The sequence below is a fragment of the Theropithecus gelada genome, chromosome 10, assembly GCF_003255815.1.
Source record: "Theropithecus gelada isolate Dixy chromosome 10, Tgel_1.0, whole genome shotgun sequence".
In the NCBI taxonomy this organism is placed as follows: Eukaryota; Metazoa; Chordata; class Mammalia; order Primates; family Cercopithecidae; genus Theropithecus; species Theropithecus gelada.
This window is the reverse complement of record NC_037678.1, coordinates 68,661,003-68,682,046: the sequence shown is the minus strand read 5'-3', so window position 1 is coordinate 68,682,046 and position 21,044 is coordinate 68,661,003. Positions and strand designations below refer to the sequence as shown.

The 21,044-nt window shown below is 49.5% G+C and overlaps 1 protein-coding gene across 5 annotated transcripts in view; it reads left to right on the top strand.

Moving 5' to 3' along the window:
• Positions 1-11,792, top strand: part of RALY (RALY heterogeneous nuclear ribonucleoprotein) — a 79,292-nt gene extending 67,500 nt beyond the window's left edge. For 2 of the 5 annotated variants that reach the window (XM_025398466.1, XM_025398467.1), the window contains 6 exons: positions 3,634-3,898; positions 5,102-5,174; positions 5,355-5,402; positions 7,400-7,566; positions 8,204-8,317; positions 8,530-9,231. In XM_025398466.1, coding sequence (XP_025254251.1) covers positions 3,643-3,898; positions 5,102-5,174; positions 5,355-5,402; positions 7,400-7,566; positions 8,204-8,317; positions 8,530-8,849 — 978 coding nt within the window. In that variant the 5' untranslated portion in view covers positions 3,634-3,642 and the 3' untranslated portion in view covers positions 8,850-9,231. Of the gene's footprint in view, positions 1-3,633; positions 3,899-5,101; positions 5,175-5,354; positions 5,403-7,399; positions 7,567-8,203; positions 8,318-8,529; positions 9,232-10,029; positions 10,079-11,430 lie in introns of those variants that run through there. The other 3 variants (XM_025398468.1, XM_025398470.1, XM_025398469.1) reach the window with 3 other exon arrangements.
• The last annotated feature ends 9,252 nt before the right edge of the window (positions 11,793-21,044 follow it).

Below are 21,044 nucleotides of genomic sequence, written 5' to 3'. Positions count from 1 at the left end.
AGCCTCATCAACATGTGTGTGGTCACTCAAGCCTTTCCACACCCCCATAGATACCTGTCTCTTTGGGCTGAGGGAGTCCACACAACAGTAGCACATCCTGCGCATCCTGCTTCCAGAGGAGTGTGCAGGGCATGAAAGTGGATAGGGGGCTGTTGAGACGAGGAGCTCAGAGGTTGGGTGCCTAGAGCATGCCATAGGTGAGCATTTCTCCTTTTTTTTTTTTTTTTTTTTTTTTTTGAGACGGAATCTTGCTCTGTCCCCCAGGCTGGAGTGCAGTGGCGCGATCTCAGCTCACTGCAAGCTCCGCCTCCTGGGTTTACGCCATTCTTGTGCCTCAGCCTCCCGAGTAGCTGGGACTACAGGCGCCCGCCACCTCGCCCGGCTACTTTTTTGTGTTTTTAGTAGAGACAGGGTTTCACCGTGTTAGCCAGGATGGTCTCGATCTCCTGACCTTGTGATCCGCCCGCCTCGGCCTCCCAAAGTGCTGGGATTACAGGCTTGAGCCACCGCGCCCGGCCAGCATTTCTCCTTTTAACTGCAGACTTCTCACCCAGAGCAGCACTTGCAACCACATACATACACTTCCCAAGTCTCTTCTCTACAGATCAGAAAACTGATGTTCATATGCCATGGCTTCTGGCTGCCGCTCCTTGGCATTATACAGAATGAGTTCCACTCTGACCTTTACCCTCATCTAGAATGGGGCTTGCAGATGGCAGTATTGGAATAAAGAGGTGCAAGCCAGTGTAATTACAAGATCTTGTGAAGGACTTTAGGGTTTGCAAAGTCCTTTTATGTGCATCATTCCAAACCCCAGGGAATGAGAGAAAAGACTGGCAGAGCCAAACCTTAAAAACTTGGCTCGCCAGCCAGGGAGGTGAGTACTGATCTTGTCACAATACCATGAACAGCTGTTCAGCAAATGCTTCCTGCTCAGTGGTGCTTGTGGCTCCCAGTAGAGGTCACTCTGTCTCCATCCACACCCCAGGCTTGGTTGACTCCCTCTAGGCAAAGCAGGTGGCTTCTCCCTGGGCCAAAACTGTAGCTCTTTGAGCTGAACTACCTAGGAGAGAATCATCTGATGCCCATACAGGGGCCCTATTAACTTCTTGTATACCCATGGATAGACAAAGAATTAACCCTTGAATGGCTCGGCATCCATGTGGGAGAGGGATTGTCAGCGAGAACTGTGAGGAATGGCAAGCCCATGGGAACAACAAGCATTGAGCATTTCCTGCCTCGTATGCTATGCACAGCGTGTTATTCTTTGTGTCCCTCACTGCCTAATAAGTGTAGATGAGTGGAACCACAGGTAAACTAACCAGAGTCTGTCTCTTTCCAAGTCAGTTCCAAAGCTGGAACCAGCCCCTTCATCAGTAGCAGTGATGGGACCCTCTCAGCCCCTTTTCTTTATCTGAGATAATGCACTCCTGACTCCAGTATATCCATTAGGTAAGCCTAACCCCAGGAGCAGTTTCTTCCCAAGTTGGGCTCAGGTCCAGCCTATGATTTCCTTGTAAACAGTACCACCTGCTGGTTAGAACATGCCAGCTTTAAGGCAGGGAGGATTTAGGAGAAAAGTCTCTTATCCCCTAGTGGGATAAGAGATACAGATTTATTTTTTCCAGTTCACTGAAAAGAAAATCCCCCAACATATTAGGTAAGTAGGCTGGCAGACTGATGAAAGTTTTTATATATGCTCTTTGGAGTCTTCTATCACCTGAAATGGTCCTAAGGTTAGGTTATTGAGATAGGAGGGTTCCAAAAGGGAGCGGCATCAACCTACACCCATGAGCAGAAGACTGGGCCGGGAACCGCGAATGCCAAGGCTTAACTTAGGCTTTTCCTACTGAAACTGAGCTTCTCTCCTTTTCCCTTTCCCCGTGGTGCCTATGCCTAGCCATAAACTGTGAGGGAAAAATTTGTACAGCCCTTTGGGGTAAAAGACCTGACCAGAATATATAGAGAGCAAAGGGTAGGTGCAGTGTTATGTGTAAGCCAAACAGAAAAATATTTGAATGAGTTAGTATTAATATGGGTAACTAAAAAATAAATCTATTAAAAGTAATTCTCAGGTGAATGTGCTGACTTTCTGTGGTATCTAAATTGGCTTTAGCTCTGGGAAGCAAAATGATAAAGTTGAAAGAAATAGACTTTAGGGACGGACTGACCTGAGTTTGAATGCTCCTTACTAGTAAGTTAATGAACTTGTCAATTAATTTCTGGTAAAATATGAGTAATCATGACATTCACTTGTGGGATCTTGGGATTATTCAGTATTGTATGCCACCCTTAGCCCACAGTGAGTACTTGGCGAGGCTTTGTATTAGTCCATTCTTGCACTGTTATAAAGAAATACCTGAGATCGGGTAATTTATAATGAAAAGTTTAATTGGCTCACAGTTCTGCAGGCTGTACAGGCCTCTGCTTCTCAGGAGGCCTCAGGAAATTTACAATTGTAGTGGAAGGAGAAGGGGAAGTAGACATGTCTTCATATGGCCAGGGCAGGAGGAAAAGAGACAGTGGGAGGTACTACACTCTTCTAAATAACCAGATCTTACAAGCACTCACTCACTATCACGAGAGGAGCACCGAGGGGGAAATCCATGATTTCAGTCACCATGATCCAGTCACCTCCCACCAGGCCCCACCTCCAACACTGGGGATTACAATTAGACATGAGATTTGGGCACGGACACAAATTCAAACCATATCAGGCTTTTCAAAATGGCTGGTAGCAATCCAGACAGTTCTGTGTCTGGATCAGACTAAGCAGTTTTGTTTTCTTTTCTTTGTTTTATTTTTTTGAGACAGAGTCTCGCTCTGTCACCCAGGCTGGAGTGCAGTGGCACAATCTCAGCTCACTGCAACCTCTGCCTCCCGGGTTCAAGCGATTTTCCTGCCTCAGCCTCCCAAGTGGCTGGGATTATAGGTGCCCGCCACCACGCCTGGCTAATTTTTTGTGTTTTTAGTAGATACAGGGTTTCACCATGTTTGCCAGGCTGGTTTCAAACTCCTGATGCACCTGTCAGGTGATGCACCTGTCTTGGCCTCCAGAGTGCTGGGATTGCAGGTGTGAGCCACCACGTCCGGACCCTGCAGTTTTTATCATGTGGTGGTCTAGAGTAAACATCACTTGCAAATACCATGTGACCATAGTTCTACATTGAAGATCTTCAGATTTAGATCCTGAATGGAATAACATTTGAGATGAGCATTAAAGAAGTAGACTTAGAAGAATTAGAGTCAAGCAGATGAGGGGGTCAGATCCCAGCCCTGCCATTCACTAGCATCGTGGCCTCTCTGAATGTGAGATTTCTCCCTTGTAAAATGTTGTGGTTCTGCATATCATGTGAGTACCAAATGAGGGGATATATGTAAAGCACCTGGCATGAGGTCAGCAGCCAGTATGTGGCAACTCTTGGTAACATGACAAGAAAACAAGATGCAGAAACAGGTAAGCTGGATGCTATAAGGGTTAAGGAAGGTAAGAGGCAATTCATTTATCCAGGATATGGGCCGTGGGCAGTCCTTGAGTCCAGCCCAGGGACCCAACTTCACAGATATATGGGCCGTGGGCAGTCCTTGAGCCCAGCCCAGGGACCCAACTTCACAGAGGCTCTCTCTCTTCAGGTAGGCACCATGTCCTTGAAGATGCAGGCAAGCAACGTAACCAACAAGAATGACCCCAAGTCTATCAACTCTCGAGTGTTCATTGGAAACCTCAACACAGCTCTGGTGAAGAAGTCAGATGTGGAGACCATCTTCTCTAAGTATGGCCGTGTGGCCGGCTGTTCTGTGCACAAGGGCTATGCCTTTGTTCAGTACTCCAACGAGCGCCATGCCCGGGCAGCTGTGCTGGGAGAGAATGGGCGGGTGCTGGCCGGGCAGACCCTGGGTAAGCCTCTCTCCACTATATTCTCCTAGTATTCTCTAGAGTAGCTGCTATCACTATCCAGTTCTCAACCCCCTTCTCTGTTTCTCTCACCACTACCACTGCTCTGAGATTTTAGAAATTTATAAGGTATGGTTAAGTAGTTATGAAATTAATCCCTATAGGGAAGAATTTTAGAAGCCTCTGGAAAACACTTCTGACCTATCTCTGCTTTCTCAGAGCTTGTTAGTGACACGCTTTACAGTTCCAGTTAAAATGCAGATTCTCCAGAGAAAGAGACCAGAATGGCCTAGAACAGCCTGTTACACCGGGTACAGATCCCTTAGGTTAGAACCCTTTCTGAGAGCGAGCAGGAGGGTCTGGGAGCACAAGGACAATGCGAATACGCTTACGCTTGGCTTTGGTGTCACGTCCATGTGATATGACTATGCTAGTGGTCTCTCTTGAAGTATGTACAGTGTTCATGTTTGTGCATTTACTCCTGTGTACATGTGTATGTTTGAAAAGGGGTATCTATATGTGTTTTTTTCCTGAACAAGAAGTGTATGGATTGACTGAACATATGGAGATATGTGGATGCATACCTTTGTATGTATAGGTGTCGTGTGTGTGTGAGAGAGAATGTATTTGAATGTGTTAGCAGATATGCATATATTTACCAGGTATTTATTGAGACCTTTGCATGTAGTAAGCATTATTCTAGGCATGAAGGTGTTTGGTAGAACATCCATGTGAATGTGCATTGGCTCATTTGCATGTGGGTAGTTGTCTATACTGAGTGTACTTGAGGGTACACATTACCTGTGTGTCTTTCTTACCTGGATATGTGAATGTGTGTGTGAGGGTGGCTCTATGTGTGTGTTCCCATGTACTTGAAGTATTATGCATTTACATGAGTGTATTTCAGAATATGTATAGGAATACTCGACGTGTGTGGGGGGGGTGGGGGAGGACATGTTTATGAGCGTGTATGGATGGATCTGAAAGTGTACGGACATGTAAACAGGCATATCCATGTGATATCTGGATATGAATCTAATGTTTGATGACTAGATGTGTGAAGACCTTTGTTGGCGCCATCAGTGAGCAGAATCCATGTGTATACCATGTAAGCACATGAATTGCTGTGTGTGTGCATGAGGGTGATGGGTGTGGGCACACTACTGTCATGCTAGCATTCCAACTCTGCCTTCTCCCTCCACACAGACATCAACATGGCTGGAGAGCCTAAGCCTGACAGACCCAAGGGGCTAAAGAGAGCAGCATCTGCCATATACAGGTGGGGCTGTCTGTCTGTCTGTCTGGGTGGGATGGCTCTCTCTTTCCACAGAGGGAGTAAATGCTGGTGTGACAGTGTGCTGAGTCTAGAACTTGGGGAGGTGTTTGGAGATGAGGGCCTGTGGAAAGTGGGCTGAGTGGCCGTCCCTAAGTTCCAGCCCTCTCCCCTTTGTTTCCCCAGTGGCTACATCTTTGACTATGATTACTACCGGGACGACTTCTACGACAGGTGAGCAGGGGAGGGGCGTGCCCAGGCGTGAAACAGCCAAGCTGGAAGAGTCCTGAGAGATTGTTGGTGCAGCCCACTCAGTTCTCCAAATGAGAACCAAAGCCCAGAGGTTTGCCTAGGGTTGCTCCACCAGTCAGTGGCAGAGCTGAGACTGGGGTCCTGTTCTGCAGATACTCAGGCCAGAGCTCCTACTGCCATAGCACACTGTCTACCACGCTAACTACCCTTTTTCCTTTTTGTCCTTGGGTGAGACTCAAGGAGACTGTACAGCCAAGAGCTGTATAAATGTGGCCAGTTGGAATACACAACAGGGTACAGCGCTGGTTGCAGAGAGTTTGAGCCTTTCCCTCTGTGAGGTACCCAAGCAGCTGGTAGGAACCCCAGAGCTCAGTCTAAGCCTCTTGGGTTTATATTTAGAGACAAGAGGCCAGCAGCCGTTTGGAAGTCTGATTAGTCCCTGATGGGCTGTGGCCTACCCTCTACTCCCAAGCCCTACCCAGACTCCAGCCCGGAGGCTGTGGGCTCCCACTACAACAGCACTAGCCACATTCTTGAGTAGAAATCATGGTAGAGACTAACTCAAATCTCTCCTCCTACCTGCTTCTCTCCCTCTGTCCATCTTAGCCCACCCCAGGCAGCCCAAGAAGAACAGTGCCTCTCTGAGTGCCACCCCGACCCTCACCCCCGACCCCCTGTGAATGGTTTCAGGAGACTGTGTGGTGTAGTGGGAAATATCCTGGGAGTCGGAAGATTTAGGTGCTAATCTCAGCTCTGCCACTGAATGGATTGTGTGACCTTGGGCAAATTCCCTTCCCAGTTTGTGAAATGGGCTTGCACCAAGTCTCTCCAGGCTCCTCCAGCTCTGGGATTCTGTGGTTCAGTGATTCTGACCAAGGCCAGAGCCGTCCCCTCCCCTTGGGGGCAGAAATGCAGGGTCTGGGATTGGATCCATTCCCAGAGACTCTCCATCTGCAGCCATCACCACCTCCAGGGAGGGGCTCCCTGAACAAAGGAGCCCCAAGGAATGGGGCTTTGGCCCAGTGGTGACAGATTTCCTGGCTGTTGTCAGGAAAAATGATATGGAGTATACCCCCTACGGCCGTAATTCCCTGAAAAAGGTGGTAGCAGCAGATGTGGGAAAGACTGCTTCTCAGCCTACTCAGTTTCTGCCTGGTCAGCTGGAAAGGAAGCCCTCCGGGAGAGGGCTGGGAGATGACTTTGGTTGGGAGCAATGCACAGCCTGGGAGCCTTGGGGGGTCTGATTGAGCTGCCTGACCTTGATACTGTCCCAGGCCCCTGGCCTTTGTCTCTGGAATGGAGCATGAAGGGTGTGGTGATTAAGGAGGTCAAGTAAGGAAAGGGCTTAGACTTCAGTCTTACGCCTCTGAGGTCATGGGCTCGTGAGCTGAGGGTCTCAGTACCCTGACCTTTCATCTATTAACACATTCTAAAGTGTGTTTTTAACCGAATTCTTTCATACTGTACCCTTGGGTGGACACTGAATTTGGGTAGCCGTCCTCATTTGGCATATGGGGAAACTGAGGCTTAGGCAGGCTCAGTTGACCCCCACTCCCATACCTCTCTGTTCCTAGCTGGGAATTTGTGCTGCTTTGAGAGTTGCAGACTCGGAGCAGAGGTTGGGGTGGCAGTTGACCAAGCAGAAGTCAGGTCATGTAATAGAGCAGGCCTGGTTGTCAGGGGACCCAGGGATGTCTTCTCTTTTGAATGGGGTATAACCACTACCACCTGCTGCCTTGCCTGCCCTTACTTGGCCTGGATGGTTGGAGAGGTTGTAGTGAGGTCGTGAGGATCCCAACAGCCATCAGGGTCCGGAAAGCCCTTCCTCTTCACTCCAGGGCTAGCTGGGAGCCTGCAGAGTTGTGTTTAGTGCAGGCCTCCCAGCCCCTCACCAGCCACACACATTTGGAGCTGGAGCTGCAATACCTGCCTGGTGGCCACAAGCCATGCTGCAGCCTCTGGCCCATCTGCCCTCACAGGCTCTTCGACTACCGGGGCCGTCTGTCGCCGGTGCCAGTGCCCAGGGCAGTCCCTGTGAAGCGACCCCGGGTCACAGTCCCTTTGGTCCGGCGTGTCAAAACTAACATACCTGTCAAGCTCTTTGCCCGCTCCACAGCCATCACCACCAGCTCAGCCAAGATCAAGTGTGAGTAACTGTATCGTCTTTTTTTATCATTAGCAAAATAATAGAATGACATTTTTTTACATTGGAAAATAGATAAAAGAAAAAATCTTCCACAATTCAGCTGCTCTGACACAATCACGTATTTTCATGCATTTCTGTGAGGAGACAGCTGTTTTAGGAGGAGGGGGTGGGTTGGGTAGGGTACATAGGGTCCAGTGCTGGATATGGTGCCCAGTGAAGAAATGATGCCATCTTTCCTCTAGGAAGGATAAGGACGGGTCTACACAGGCCCACTACTCCACATTCACTCTGGTACACACGTACTGCTTAACTAAGCACGCAGGAATTCAGATTGCAGAAGACATGTTCTTACTCAGGTGCGCACAGAAGAGCACACCACACATACACACCTGTGCTCCTGTCTTTCCTGGGTCCCTTTCAGAGTTGAGATATCGGGAGAAAAGAAAGCCAGGTTCAGAAGTGTTCACTGTCATTGTAGGGATGGATGCCAGGTAGTCTAAGGAGGAGACCTTTTCCCTGAGTAGGGAAAAAAAAAATAATAACTGCTTTCCTGGTTGAAAGAACAGGGCTGAGGTTTTGTGCTACTGTCAAGCCTCCAGCCCCATAGATGACAGCCCTGTCCCCCCTCCACTCCCAGTAAAGAGCAGTGAGCTGCAGGCCATCAAGACGGAGCTGACACAGATCAAGTCCAATATCGATGCCCTGCTGAGCCGCTTGGAGCAGATCGCTGCGGAGCAAAAGGCCAATCCAGGTCAGCCTCTGAGGATTCTCACCTACCTCCGCGACCAGGGCACAGGGCAGAGCATGGGGAAATAATACATGGGAGAGAGGAGCTAGGGTGGCCCTGCAGATCCCGAGCCACCTGCACTCACCATGCTGAGGCCAGCTTCTGCTAAGGTGCTGCCCTAGACAGCTGCCCCAGGCTGAGTTTTATTCTCCCCTCCTCCTCCCCTTCCCCTCAAGATGGCAAGAAGAAGGGTGATGGAGGTGGTGCCAGCGGCGGTGGTGGTGGCGGTGGCGGTGGCGGCAGCGGTGGCGGCGGCGGCGGTGGCGGCGGTGGCGGCGGTGGTGGCGGTAGCGGCAGCCGGCCACTAGCCCCGCAAGAGAACACGACTTCTGAGGCAGGCCTGCCCCAGGGAGAAGCACGGACCCGAGATGACGGCGATGAGGAGGGGCTGCTGACACACAGCGAGGAAGAGCTGGTGAGGGCCTGGCCAGGGGCACGACTGGGACTTGACTGCGCTCCTACTCTCAGGAGACCAACAGGGCAACGGGCAGCCTGAGCTGGTTGCCCTCATTGTGAACTTCCTCTTCTCTCCTTCCCAGGGGTTCTAACGGTCCTGGGGGAAAGAGGGAAGAATGAGCAGGGGGCACTTGCCTATCTCAGACACCATCAGAAGTCCCACTGAGGCCTAGGGCAGACCTCCCCTAAGTGCAGGTGCATTCTGGCCTCCGGTTTCCACATGAGTTGGAGAAGGGGAGATTTGGACATAAGAGAGCACACATGACCTGCAGAGCTTCAGAGCAGGGCTGGGGTGGCTTGTGGAGGCCACACCCAGGAGGTGGGTGTCACCTTCACATGAGGATTTTCTAAAAGCCGTTGCTGCTCAAGCACGAAGCAAAAGCTGTCTCATAAGGGAGTGAGCTCCCCACCTATTACTAGAACTATTCAGGCTGAGGGCGGGAGGCCATTTGACAAGGAGCTTATGTTGAATGGGAGGGTAGACCAAACTCTGAGTCTGTGGGATATGGGTTGTGTACTTGCTGCTCATTTACTTAATGAACTCTCATTGAGCACCAAGACCCAGACCACACTCTCTAACTTCACATAACCTTAACAAGAGCCCTGTACTATGCAGAGTATTCTGTTCCCACATTTTACCCTGTGAGGAAACCGAGACTCAAAGACTGAGTGGCGTGCTTAGGGAATCAGCTCATAGGGACTGAACCAGGGTTGGAGTCTAGACTGACTTGCTGGGTCTGCAGCTTTCTCCCTTTCAGCACTGCTAGGTTCTATCATGAGAACAGATGGGCTCATGGCCGTGACAGTTAGGAGGTCTGCCTTATGCCCAACTCATCTCTCAGTATAGCCTGATCCTTCATCTTATTTGCTCAGGCATAGCAGTGTCCATAAAGGGCCTAACAAAGACTTAGATGCCTCCAGAGATGGGGAGCTCACCAGTCTATAAGGCTTTCAGCCTTCTCCAATGCAGGCTGTCTATGCACAGAAATGGGGCTCCTGCGACTCCCAGAACACCCTTCACTCCTCAGACCACCCTCACAAGCTTCCAAGCCAGCTTTGTTGGCTGGTCCCATAGTCATTCCCCTTGGCTGTTCCTGCCTCTTCTGACTGTGTCCTCTAGATGCTCTCTGGACCCTGAAGTTTTTCTGGACAGATGGCTCAGGGCAGGACTCAGAGCTGCAGTGAGTGATGTGTGGTCTCTCTTACCTCCTCCCTATCAGGAACACAGCCAGGACACAGACGCGGATGATGGGGCCTTGCAGTAAGCAGGTACAGGGGTCCTGTCCTGATGGGCAGAGGGTGGGGAAGCAGTGAAGTGGAGGTTGTTGCTTTTTCCCTGGATTGTGCAGGAAGTGTCATGAAGCATACCTGGCCTGGTAGCACTGACTGTGCCCAAGAATGAAGTCCCTTCCATATTTAGCTGTCCCATCACACCCCTTCATTCCTAGGGCTTGCCATGCTGGGGAAGCAGGTGCTGTAGATGGGCCAGCTGGGCCCGCCTAGCAACGGTTCCTTCCCTCAACACACTCAGCCGTGTTGCCTGTCTCTGCCCTTGAGGAGCTCCTAGTCTGGTAGAGGAAGATATGAGCCATTACCACCTAGTGTGAGCAGGATAACAATAGAGCGAGGCCAGGTCATGGAAGAGATGATGTGTAGCTGAGCCTGCTAGTGATTGAGGGAGCAATGTTCCACACCAAGGGAATGGCCTTAGCCGTACAGAGCTGTGACAGTCTTTGGTATGTGGTGAGGCCAAGAGCCTCCTGTGGCTGCAGTGCCCGGCTAGTTGGTATAGGACTCTGCTTAGCATCAGAGGGTGATTGTGAAGGACCGTATGTGTCAGGCTTAGGGGCTGGGATTTGATTCTTTCATGGGGAGGAAATGCCCTGTATGACAGGAGCTACACCTGCTTTCTCTGAGTTCATCTTCAGTCCCACAAGCTGATGATTGTACCAATATAATAGATGTGGAAACAGACACTAACGGGGGCAGGGAGATAAGGTAGTAATTGGTGGAGCCTGGATTTCAGCCCAGTGGTGTTAGGCTTCAAAGCCCACTCTCTGGCCACTGTTTACCATCTACTCTGCCCTACCTTGAAGGAAAGCCAGGACACACCTAGCTCTGCCTACTCTCTGACCCATTCCTTTGGGGTGCCTTGGGTGGAGAAAGGTCTCAAACACCAGTGTTCCCAGGGAGGTGTCTGGATAGATGACACATTTATGCTGTAGTAAGGAATCCCACCAGCAAAGGCCCCAAGAAGAACTTTAGAAAATTCTACATATGCTGCAGTCTTCTTTTGGAACTTCTTGGTTTGTTTTGTCTGGAATGCAAACAAACCTCCATATCCAGCCGTCCTGTTACACCCGTTTGTGCCTGATGCTTGCCAAAGCTTGTTAAAATAGTTCACAGGTGAGTTACATGGGCTCAGGTGAGGAAATGGAGGTTCAAAGAGCAGGTGAGACTTGCCCAAGGTTACATGGCCAGGAAATTTTGAGGCCACAGCCAGAGTGCAAGAGTATCTCTGTCTCCAGACTTCATTCTATCCTTTCTTCCCTACCCCTGTTATTAGCACCAGGGTCTCTTCCTCTCGGCCTTAGTCTCTTCTTTGTTTCTCTCTCTCTCAGCCTGACAGGAGCAATGGCCACCAGCAGGTGAAGGGCATCGCTGCCCCAGGCCTCAAGCCGGGCACCCAACCCTGGATGCCACCCCCCAGCGGGTACCAGAGGAAAGCTGGCAGCAGGTGCCTCCTCCCCCAACGCATCCCAGCCAGTGCCATATCCTCTGCAGGTGGAGTTACTGGCTTACTCCTTCCCCATGAGCCCTCCCTGTCTGCACTGCCCAGGCCAGAGGGTAGAGCACAGGAGTTTCCCCACACTGCCTCCCCTCCCCAGGACACTCCCAGGCTTGGGTTTTTTCTATAGGTTTGGCGGGGGGCCACAGGGAGGGGACCCTGACAATAAAGAGATTGGATCCCAACCTGCTCTGAGATGGGATGATTTGTGTTTTCTCATGAAGATATCCCAGCCCTTCTGCCCACCAAAAAGCTGGTCTGGGGTGCCTAATACTGATCCATCTGGACCTTAGTGTCCTCGGTGGTGATTAAAATGGCCAGTGGGGCCACTGGGGAGGGTTGGATATGCTGGCCCAGGAGCAGCTTGCTGGCTGAAGCGTCAAGCAGTTGTGACCCACTTGGTTTACCCCATAGTAAGTCAAGACCTTATCTCTTTCCCCGGCTTCTAAGTCTGGTCTTTCCCAGCTCTTAAAAGGATTCTGGAGTCTGCCACTGTGTACGTTCTCTCTTCTGGCTGAGGACACTATAATTTTTTCACTTGGACTTTGTCCTCCCACCAGCTTCCCAGTCTCCTGCTTCTGCCCTATACCATCTCCCAGCAGCCATGTAGTCTTTCCGAACGTATCCCTTCCCTGCCTAAAATCCCTTTACTGACTCTTCCTCCTGAATGTGGGGTGTAAGATCCTGCTTACTCCAGCCTCTCCTGTTTTTGTCACCACCCCTTTCCTGCCCCTGACACAAACCCTACATCTCAGCCTCACAAACCACACAAGTTCTTCACACTCCAGGCAGGTTTGGTAGCAAGGAATAGAGTTGCACTCCACTGACAGCAAGCAGTAGGAAGTTTGCATCAAGAAACACGCAGCCTGTCTGCGCCTGTCTTGGGCCACCCATCTAGACATTTGTTCTCTAACAATCAACCGGGTTCCTTCAAACATGTGCTTCTTACACATGCTCATTGTGTACTGCTAATGTCACCTCCTTCCCCCTTAACTCCTCACAGTGAATGGATCCATTTTCCCCATGTTCAAGTTCCCAAGAGAGAATCAACTGCCACTGCAATTTTTTTTTTCCTAATCACTCGTAGGTTACAAGTTCCCACTCTGTTCCAGTGAGCTGCGGGATTCATATGTGGCCACTTAGGCTGGTCTCGTTGATATGGAGCTGTGGGAGGGCAGCACCCAGAAATAGGCTTTGTTCCAGGCCTGGCACGCACTCTTCCTGCTCCTACTTTCTCTACCTGGGAAATAGCCGCTCAGGATGAAGCTGCTGCTGTGGTGTCGCCACCTCTGAGAAGTCTCCCAGACCCTCCGACTGCTCGTTAATTGCTCATCGTTCCCCCAACACAGAATTCAATCCCATCATCAGAAAGGGCTTTAGGTTTTCCCTCCATCTTTACGTGTTGCTCAGAGTTTGCAGATCTGCTGGAGTCCTTATTGAAAACTCCCGTTTCAAACCAACCTGATCTACAGCCTCTAAAGAAGCTTCCCCCTGGGCTTTGGCTCTAGGTTTTGGTAGAGGGTGGAGGCTTTGGGCAGTGCTCAAACTCCACAGGGAAGTCTTTGTTGTCCATGTCTCTCTCACTGAGCAGTCCTCCTGCCTGTCATCCTTGGCAGGCCAGCACTCTGAGGTCCCAGTGTAGCTCTGCGCTTTGGTCTTCCCAAGCTCTCCTGGGGCCTGACTAGGCCAGCCCCAAGGCAGCCAGAGTTCTGGCCTCATACCTGAGCCAAAGGCCCCAATCCCTGCTTGGCCATTGCTTGAGTATTAGCTGCCCCAGCAGGATCACAGTCCCCATACATCTGCCTGCTAGGGACCCTGGGCAGCAGGGAGAGAGTTGAGATTTGTCAGGAGCCCATGGTGGAGGCTGAGACCTTAAGGCCATGAGATACAGGCATGGGGTGAGAAACAGGCGCCTTGGAATTGGGCTGGGCCTTGGCCCAGCTTAGTCAAATCCAAAGGCTTCAATTTGGAGAGATGAAGAGGGTGTACAGAGGAAGGGGCTCGGTCCACAACGAGTGCCTCATCTCCCTGAAGAGTTCTCAGTGGAACATACTTCACCAATCCATGTACCCACATCTTTGCTTGTCCAGAAGGCCAGAGTCAGCTCTAGCAGACCCATTTCAATACCCTGGCAAGTCATTACTGCCCTTAGCTCTTAGTGTCCCCATCTGTAAAACATGGGGGACAGCTGCTAGCCTGTATTGGAACTTGGGCAGAGTTCAAAGAATGGGATTTAGAGCTGAATGAACCTTGCACTGAGGGCATAATAGCACTAGGGCACTATCCCTGTGCCCCCAGAGCCTAGTGCTCTATGCCTGCTGCAGGCCCTACCCAAACGTGCTTTACTGAGGAACTCAGTGTTTCAGAGCTTGACGGTCAGGTTGATCATGCGCTTGTGACCATGGACTTCCTTAGTATGCCAGGCTTGGAGGACCGTGAGAAAAGCAGGGAAGACACTTTCAGGGGTAGCAGGCATCAGCTCTACTCACTCCTGCCCTTAAGGCCTTGCCTAGTCATGCTGGCACCAGGTCATAGGCTGGACAGGGAGAATGAGAGTCCCATCGGGTATTCCAGAAAAGCCCCTGGATGCTCCCCCCTGGGAAAGCGCACAGCGGGACCCTCGGGTAGGAGGTTGGGTTCCAACACTGCGTACACGTGCCCTTCCACCACGTTGGGGCAGCAAAAACATCCATTCTGCTGTGCAGCAGTTGTCATTTTTCTAACATCTGAAAACTCCAAAAGGAGATAGTGATAAATGTGGTACCAGATTCTGCCCAAAGGACCAGTCTTTAGATGTTTTCAAGATTGGAAACCTCATTTTTGATCCTCACAGCTATCTTGAAAGAATAGAGCAGCCAGTGGGTATACTGGATTGTGAGCCAAGAGGCCTGGGGCTTTCCCCCTGTTGCTGCCAGCCAGGTTGATGACTCTGGGCAAGTCTTTTTCCTTTCTAGATCTGTTTCCTCAGCTGTAAAATGAGAGGTTGATCCAGATCAGGGATAGTAAATGGGCCTTCGTTCAGTTACTGACTGTTGTATAACCACCCCCAAATTTAGTAGCTTTAATAAACATAAGCTCCCGATTGTGTGGCTTGGCAATTTGAGCTATGTTCAGCGTGGCGGTTCTTATTTGGACCCTCATGGCTGAAGTGAACTGGCAGATCAGCTGGGGACTGGCTGGTCTCAGATGGCCTCCCCCACATGTCAGGTGGTTGGCTGGGCAACTGGGCCACATGTTCCAGCACCTAGCAGGCTGACCCAGGATTCTAGACATCATGGCTGAGTTCCAAAAGCCACAGAGAACACAAGCCCAGCATCAAGTGCTTTTGAGGATCTTGCTGTGTCGTATCTTTAAGGTTCCATTGGCCAAAGTCACATGGCTAAGCCCAAATTCTTCTTAACAGGAGGAGCTTCAAAATACGGCCATATTTTAAAAATCTACCTCAGGTCTCAATTCACTTGCCGGCTCAGAACTTTTAGTAGTGGCTGCCTGGAGTGCCTTTTGAGGATCTGCAGCAATTTTTAGACTGTTTGGAAATACTGATGTGATAGTTTGGCAGTGTCTCTTATGGGCACGGAATTCAAGTGTGGGCACATGTCAGGTATTTGCCAGCCCTGGCCAGGTTGACCCATAAGGTCATAACCTGCCCCATAGGATGTTATATGCAGTGGGTCTGTCTGACAAGACCACAGAAATACAGAAGGCAGAACAGGGCAAAAGATTCTGAGCCAGGCATCCTTGGTTTTCATCCCAACCAGATCATAGATTCATTGAGGTTTTAGGCAAATCAAAATCCCTTCACCAGTAGCCAGACTCTTCATAATAAACTTCATCCATAACAGTAAACCATTTCCTGAACACCTGCTGTTAAAAAGCACATTTTACACTTACTTAATTTCCATAACCACCCTCAGTAGGTGTAGTAAGGACTTTTGGTTACAAGTTACAGAAACTGAATTCAGTCCTGCTTTAGTGGAAGTTTATTGGCTCACAAATTATAAAGTCCAGGGATGGATCTTCAGACATGGGGACTTGGGTTCAAAAGCTGCCATCAAGAGTCTGGTTAGCCAGGCATGGTGACACGTGCCTGTAGTCCCCGCTACTTGGGGGACTACAGTGGGAGGATCATTTGCACTTAGGAGCTTAATGCTGCAGTGAGCCATGATCCTGCCACTGCACTCCAGCCTGGATGACAAAGCGAGACCCTATCTCAAGGAAAAAAAAAACTGGTTTTCAGGCAGGTTCCAGGTAGTGGTAGAGCATGGCCATAGGGCCTGTGAGGGTAGAGGGACGGAGGAGAGAATTCCCAAAAGGAGGACAAGCGTTGGTTAACAAAAACAGCAGGAGTCCACTGTGTGGTGATGACTATTCTATAGATTTTGTAGATGAGATTTAAAAGCATCGCCCCAAGTAGAGGTGGCATCTCTATCCTTCTATCCTCGCCTTTATCTAAACTCTGTGACCGATCTATAGCATATGATGGTGGTGGTGCTCTGCCAATCTCCCAGTCCGGGACTTAAGCATTAGCAGCTGCCACTTACCATCTCTTGGGACCCAACCACCGTGCTGTGAAGCAGCCCAGGCCACACAGGCCACGTGTACATGTTCAGCTGACAGCAGTATCAAATGTCAGACATGAGTGAGGAAGGCTTCAAGATGACTCCAGCCCAGCCACTGTCTGAGGACAAAGTAAGAACTGCCTCACTGATCCCATTCAAAGTCCAGCACAACGAGAGATAATAAAATGTTTGCAGATGCTAACATTCAGAGTGATTTGTTATATCAGTAACCAGGACACAGGCCCGGAGGTTCAGTAGCTTGCTGTGCTGCTCATGGGACTAGGTTAACAGTATAGATTTTGTTGCCGGGCGCAGTGCCTCACACCTGTAATCCCAACACTTCGGGAGGCCGAGGCGGGCGAATCACGAGGTCAGGAGATGGAGACCATCCTGGCTAACACGGTGAAACCCCGTGTCTACTAAAAATACAAAATTAGCCGGGCGTGGTGGCGGGCACCTGTAGTCCCAGCTACTTTGGAGGTTGAGGCAGGAGAATGGTGAGAACCTGGGAGGCGGAGCTTGCAGTGAGCTGAGATCGTGTCACTGCACTCCAACCTGGGTGACAGAGCAAGACTCTAAAAAAAATATATATATATATATATATATATATATTTTAATAATTAAATATATTTATTTTTATGTGTATATATATATTTTTTTGGACAGAGTTCCTAATCAAATTATTTGTTGTGTGACCATAGGCAAATCATTAGCCTCTCTGAGCCTCATCTTTCTCATCTAAAAACCAAAAGACCACATCCTATTACAAAAATAAATGAGAACATTTACCACCACCTAATCCAGTGCAGATTCAGGTGATTTTCCCTGGAACCAAGTAACAGACCATAATTTCCTTTTTTTTTTTCCTCTACTTATTCATACCCACTTTGTTCCAAAACATTTCAGGCATCTTAACAAGGAGAAAATGAATAAAATATAAAAATGAGGTAAAGGAGATAATGGAAAGAAGGCTTTTTTTGATGTTTCAGCATCTTTTGAGTTACTATAGTCAAGAGTGGTGTGTCAGTTGGTCACTAAGCCTCGTAGGGCAACCCAGCTGGCCCTCTGCATTTGAGTGAATGGGCACCTCCCGCCAACTGATGTGTGGGTTCCTGGCATGCACACATCCCCTCACTGCACCTCTTGCGGGAGCCCAGATGACCTGTCCTACAGAGGTGCAGTAGCTGGACAAGTGCATGGGTTTGGCTCTTCCAGGTGCATGGAACAGAAACGGGCAGGGTTACCCGTTCTCCCTGACCTGGACCTTTTTTCTTCCCTGTCCTCTAGTCTCTAACACTTAAGCCCCCTCATCCCTCAAACTCCACCTTCAGTGTTTCCATCTCCCTGACCATGCAGTGAAGCTGCTTAAGGCCAGAGACTGTCTCATTCATCCTTGCCCATAAATCTTTTACACGTGTATTTGTGACGTGGTCAACTATTTATGAAACATACAATAAAGTATTTACCTTTGTGTTAATTTTTTTGAGACAGGGTCTTGTTCTGCTGCCCAGTCTGGAGTGCAGTGGGCTCAAGCAATCCTGCCACCTCAGTCTCCCAAAGCAGCTGGGACCTCAGGCGTGCGCCACTACATGCAGCTAATTTTTAAAATATTTGTAGAGATAGGGGTTTCCCTATGTTGCCCAGGCTGCTCTCGAACTCCTGGGCTCAAGTGATCCTCCTGCCTCAGCCTCCCATGGTGCTGGAATTACAGGCGTAAGCTGCCACACTCAGCTACCTTTGTGTTCTTAATTGTATTCCACCTCCGCAGCAGCATTAGGCTCTACAGAAAGAGATGTGTGCATATATACATATATGTAGCATTTACTCGTGCCCTTTGAAGTTCTGTACACCCATTACATTATTTATCCCACACAATTGGGAAATTGAAATTTAAGGTTGAGTAATTTGCCCAAGATCATGTCACTTGAAGGAGGTAGAGGCAGGATGCAAACCTTCCCTGACCCTGTCAGAATAAACAACTCTGAAATTCCTCTCTTGGTTTTTGTGACAACAGTCTTTCCTGGCTCTCCTCTGAGCACTCCTGTTTCCCTTGCTGACTCTTCCCCTTGTGCCTGCATCTCTCTACCCTCTTTTCTCTGTACCCGCTCCCTGGATGACTTCATCCATGGCTTCAGACTCCACTCATGGCTCCATGATCTTCACCTCTAACTCATTTTCCCCCCAAGAACACCAGGGGAGTAGGTACAGATGCCCATCTAATAACTGTACTTCGATGTCCACAAGAACCTTTCCAGCCCCACTTGCCTGTGTCAACCTCCACTGCTCCATTTTTCCCTGTTAATTTTTCCCTGGTACCTTAGGTCCTTTCTGTGTCTGTCTTGGACTTTTGCAGTAACCTCTAACTAGTCTCCCTGCTGCTCTTCCTACTCGGCTGTCTCCTTTATCACCATCCCATTGAGTGAGATCCACACCCCTTAGCATGACAAAGAAGACATCCCAGAGATGATTGACCCCTTCTTCTCAACACCTCCCCTCCCGCAGTCTGCCTCTTCGTCTCAAGCCACATGGAATAAATTGTGGAAAGACCTGTGCTGTCTGGCTTGTGCCTTTACACATGCTGTTGTCTCTACCTCGAATGCTGTGTTCCCCCACTGGCTAACCCTCGTTATCCTTTATAACAGCTCAGAAGTTGCCTGCTCAAAAACACCTCCCTGGCCTGAATTAGAACGGCCCTCCCATGTGCTGCTTCCATCACAGATCTTACCATCTATTATTACACACACACACACACCCAGATGTGTGTATTTTGAGATGGGAGTCTCACCCAGGTTGGAGTGCAGTGGCACAATCTTGGCTCACTGCAACCTTTGTCTCCCAGGCTCAAGCAATCCTCCCACCTCAGCCTCCTGAGTAGCTGAGACACCAGACATGTGCCACCACGCCTGGCTAATTTTTTTGTATATTTGGTACAGATGGGGTTTCACCATGTTGCCCAGGCTGGTCTTGAACTCCTGAGCTCAGACAATCCTGATCCTGAAATTCCATCCTAGAAATTCAGCCCAATAAAAGGAAAATAGTTCTATGTGCCAGGCAGGCCTGGGTTAAACATACTATCTTACCATTACCTCTTTAAAGTGGACATTTTCCCACTTTATAGCTGAGAATATAGGATGATAATCAGTGGCAATGGGAGACTGCCACTGTGGACTGTTCAAAGCCCATGCTCAGCATTATCAAGAATTAGCAAGCACTTGCCTTTAGGATACTGATTTAACTATGGCATAATATGGATAGACTTTTTTTTTTTTTTTTGGAGACGGAGTCTCGTTCTGTCGCCCAGCTGGAGTGGAGTGGCTGGATCTCAGCTCACTGCAAGCTCCGCCTCCCGGGTTCACGCCATTCTCCTGCCTCAGCCTCCCGAGTAGCTGGGACTACAGGCGCCCGCCACCTCACCCGGCTCGTTTTTTTGTTTTTTTTTTTTAGTAGAGACGGGGTTTCACGTTAGCCAGGATGGTCTCAATCTCCTGACCTCGTGATCCGCCCGTCTAGGCCTCCCAAAGTGCTGGGATTACAGGCTTGAGCCACCGCGCCCGGCCATGGATAGACTCTTACGTGGTCTTTTAAAATTAAGCCTGTAATTTGGAAAAATTGTCTTGATACTAAAAAGTTATATGGTGGTTAGGATTATGGGAATTTAACATTTTAAATTATAATCTCATCTTCCCACCTCACCTGCTACAAAGTCCAGCTTCTAAGAACACATTGCAAAATTTAATGTTCTGTTCAATTGTGAAGCCTCAGTATTGTCAGAGCAAATATGCGGAAGGGGGAGTCCAGGTGCAGAGCTGGGACCTCACATACCACAGCAGCACTTCTTCCAGACTGTCTGGCCCAGCATGTTTTCTGCAGAACCTGTCCTGTGTTCATCAGGTGAGGGGAGAAGTACGCAAAATTCTGCATATTTTTTACTCCCTTGAAAGAAACTAATTCAAATACATATCACCTACAACTTTCTAGGCATTGCCTGCTCTCAGTATGAATGAGTGAACAAAACAAAAGTGTCTGTGCTCAACACTTAACATTATGGTGTGCTGGAGAAACCATCTTTATAGTGGGCAGGGACCCAAGGAAGTGTGGGAGTGAGCCAGGTAGACACCTCGGGAAAAGCTTTTCAGACTTTCTCTAGGTGCGAGTAGGGGGCATGCAAACAAGGTTTTCTAAAAACTAGAGCTACAACTGCATGTTTCCTACGTGCTGATGAAAATGCACAGCACTGGCCAGGTATGGTGGCTCACGCCTATAATCCCAGCACTTCGGGGGGCCAAGGTGGGCCGATTGCTTGAGGTCAGGAGTTTGAGACCAGCCTAGCCAACAATGGTGAAACCCCGTCTCCATTAAAAACAAAAATTAGCTGGCGAGGTGGCGGGTGCCTGTAATCCCAGCTACTCAGGTGGGTGAGGCAGGAGAATCACTTGAACCCAGGAGGCGGAGGTTGCAGTGACCTGAGATCTTGCCACTGCACTCCAGCCTAGGTGACAGTGAGATTCCATCTCAAAAAAACAGCAACAAAAGAAGATGCACATCACCATATTAAAGATTTGTCAGGCAGTTATGAAACCCACTTACTCTGACTTTTTTTTCTTTGAGACGGGAGACTTGCTGTCGCCCAGGGTGGAGTGCAGTGGCACGATCTTGCCTCACTGCAACCTCCACCTCCTGGGTTCAAGCAGTTCTCCCGCCTCAGCCTCCGGAGTAGCTGGGATTATAGGCCACCATGCCCAGCTAGTTTTTGTGTTTTGGTTTCTTTTTAGTAGAGATGCGGTTTCACGTGTTGGCCAGGCTGGTCATGAACTCCTGACCTTGTGATCCGCCCACCTCGGCCTCGCCACCACACCCAGCCTACTCGACTTCTCTTTACCATAGAACC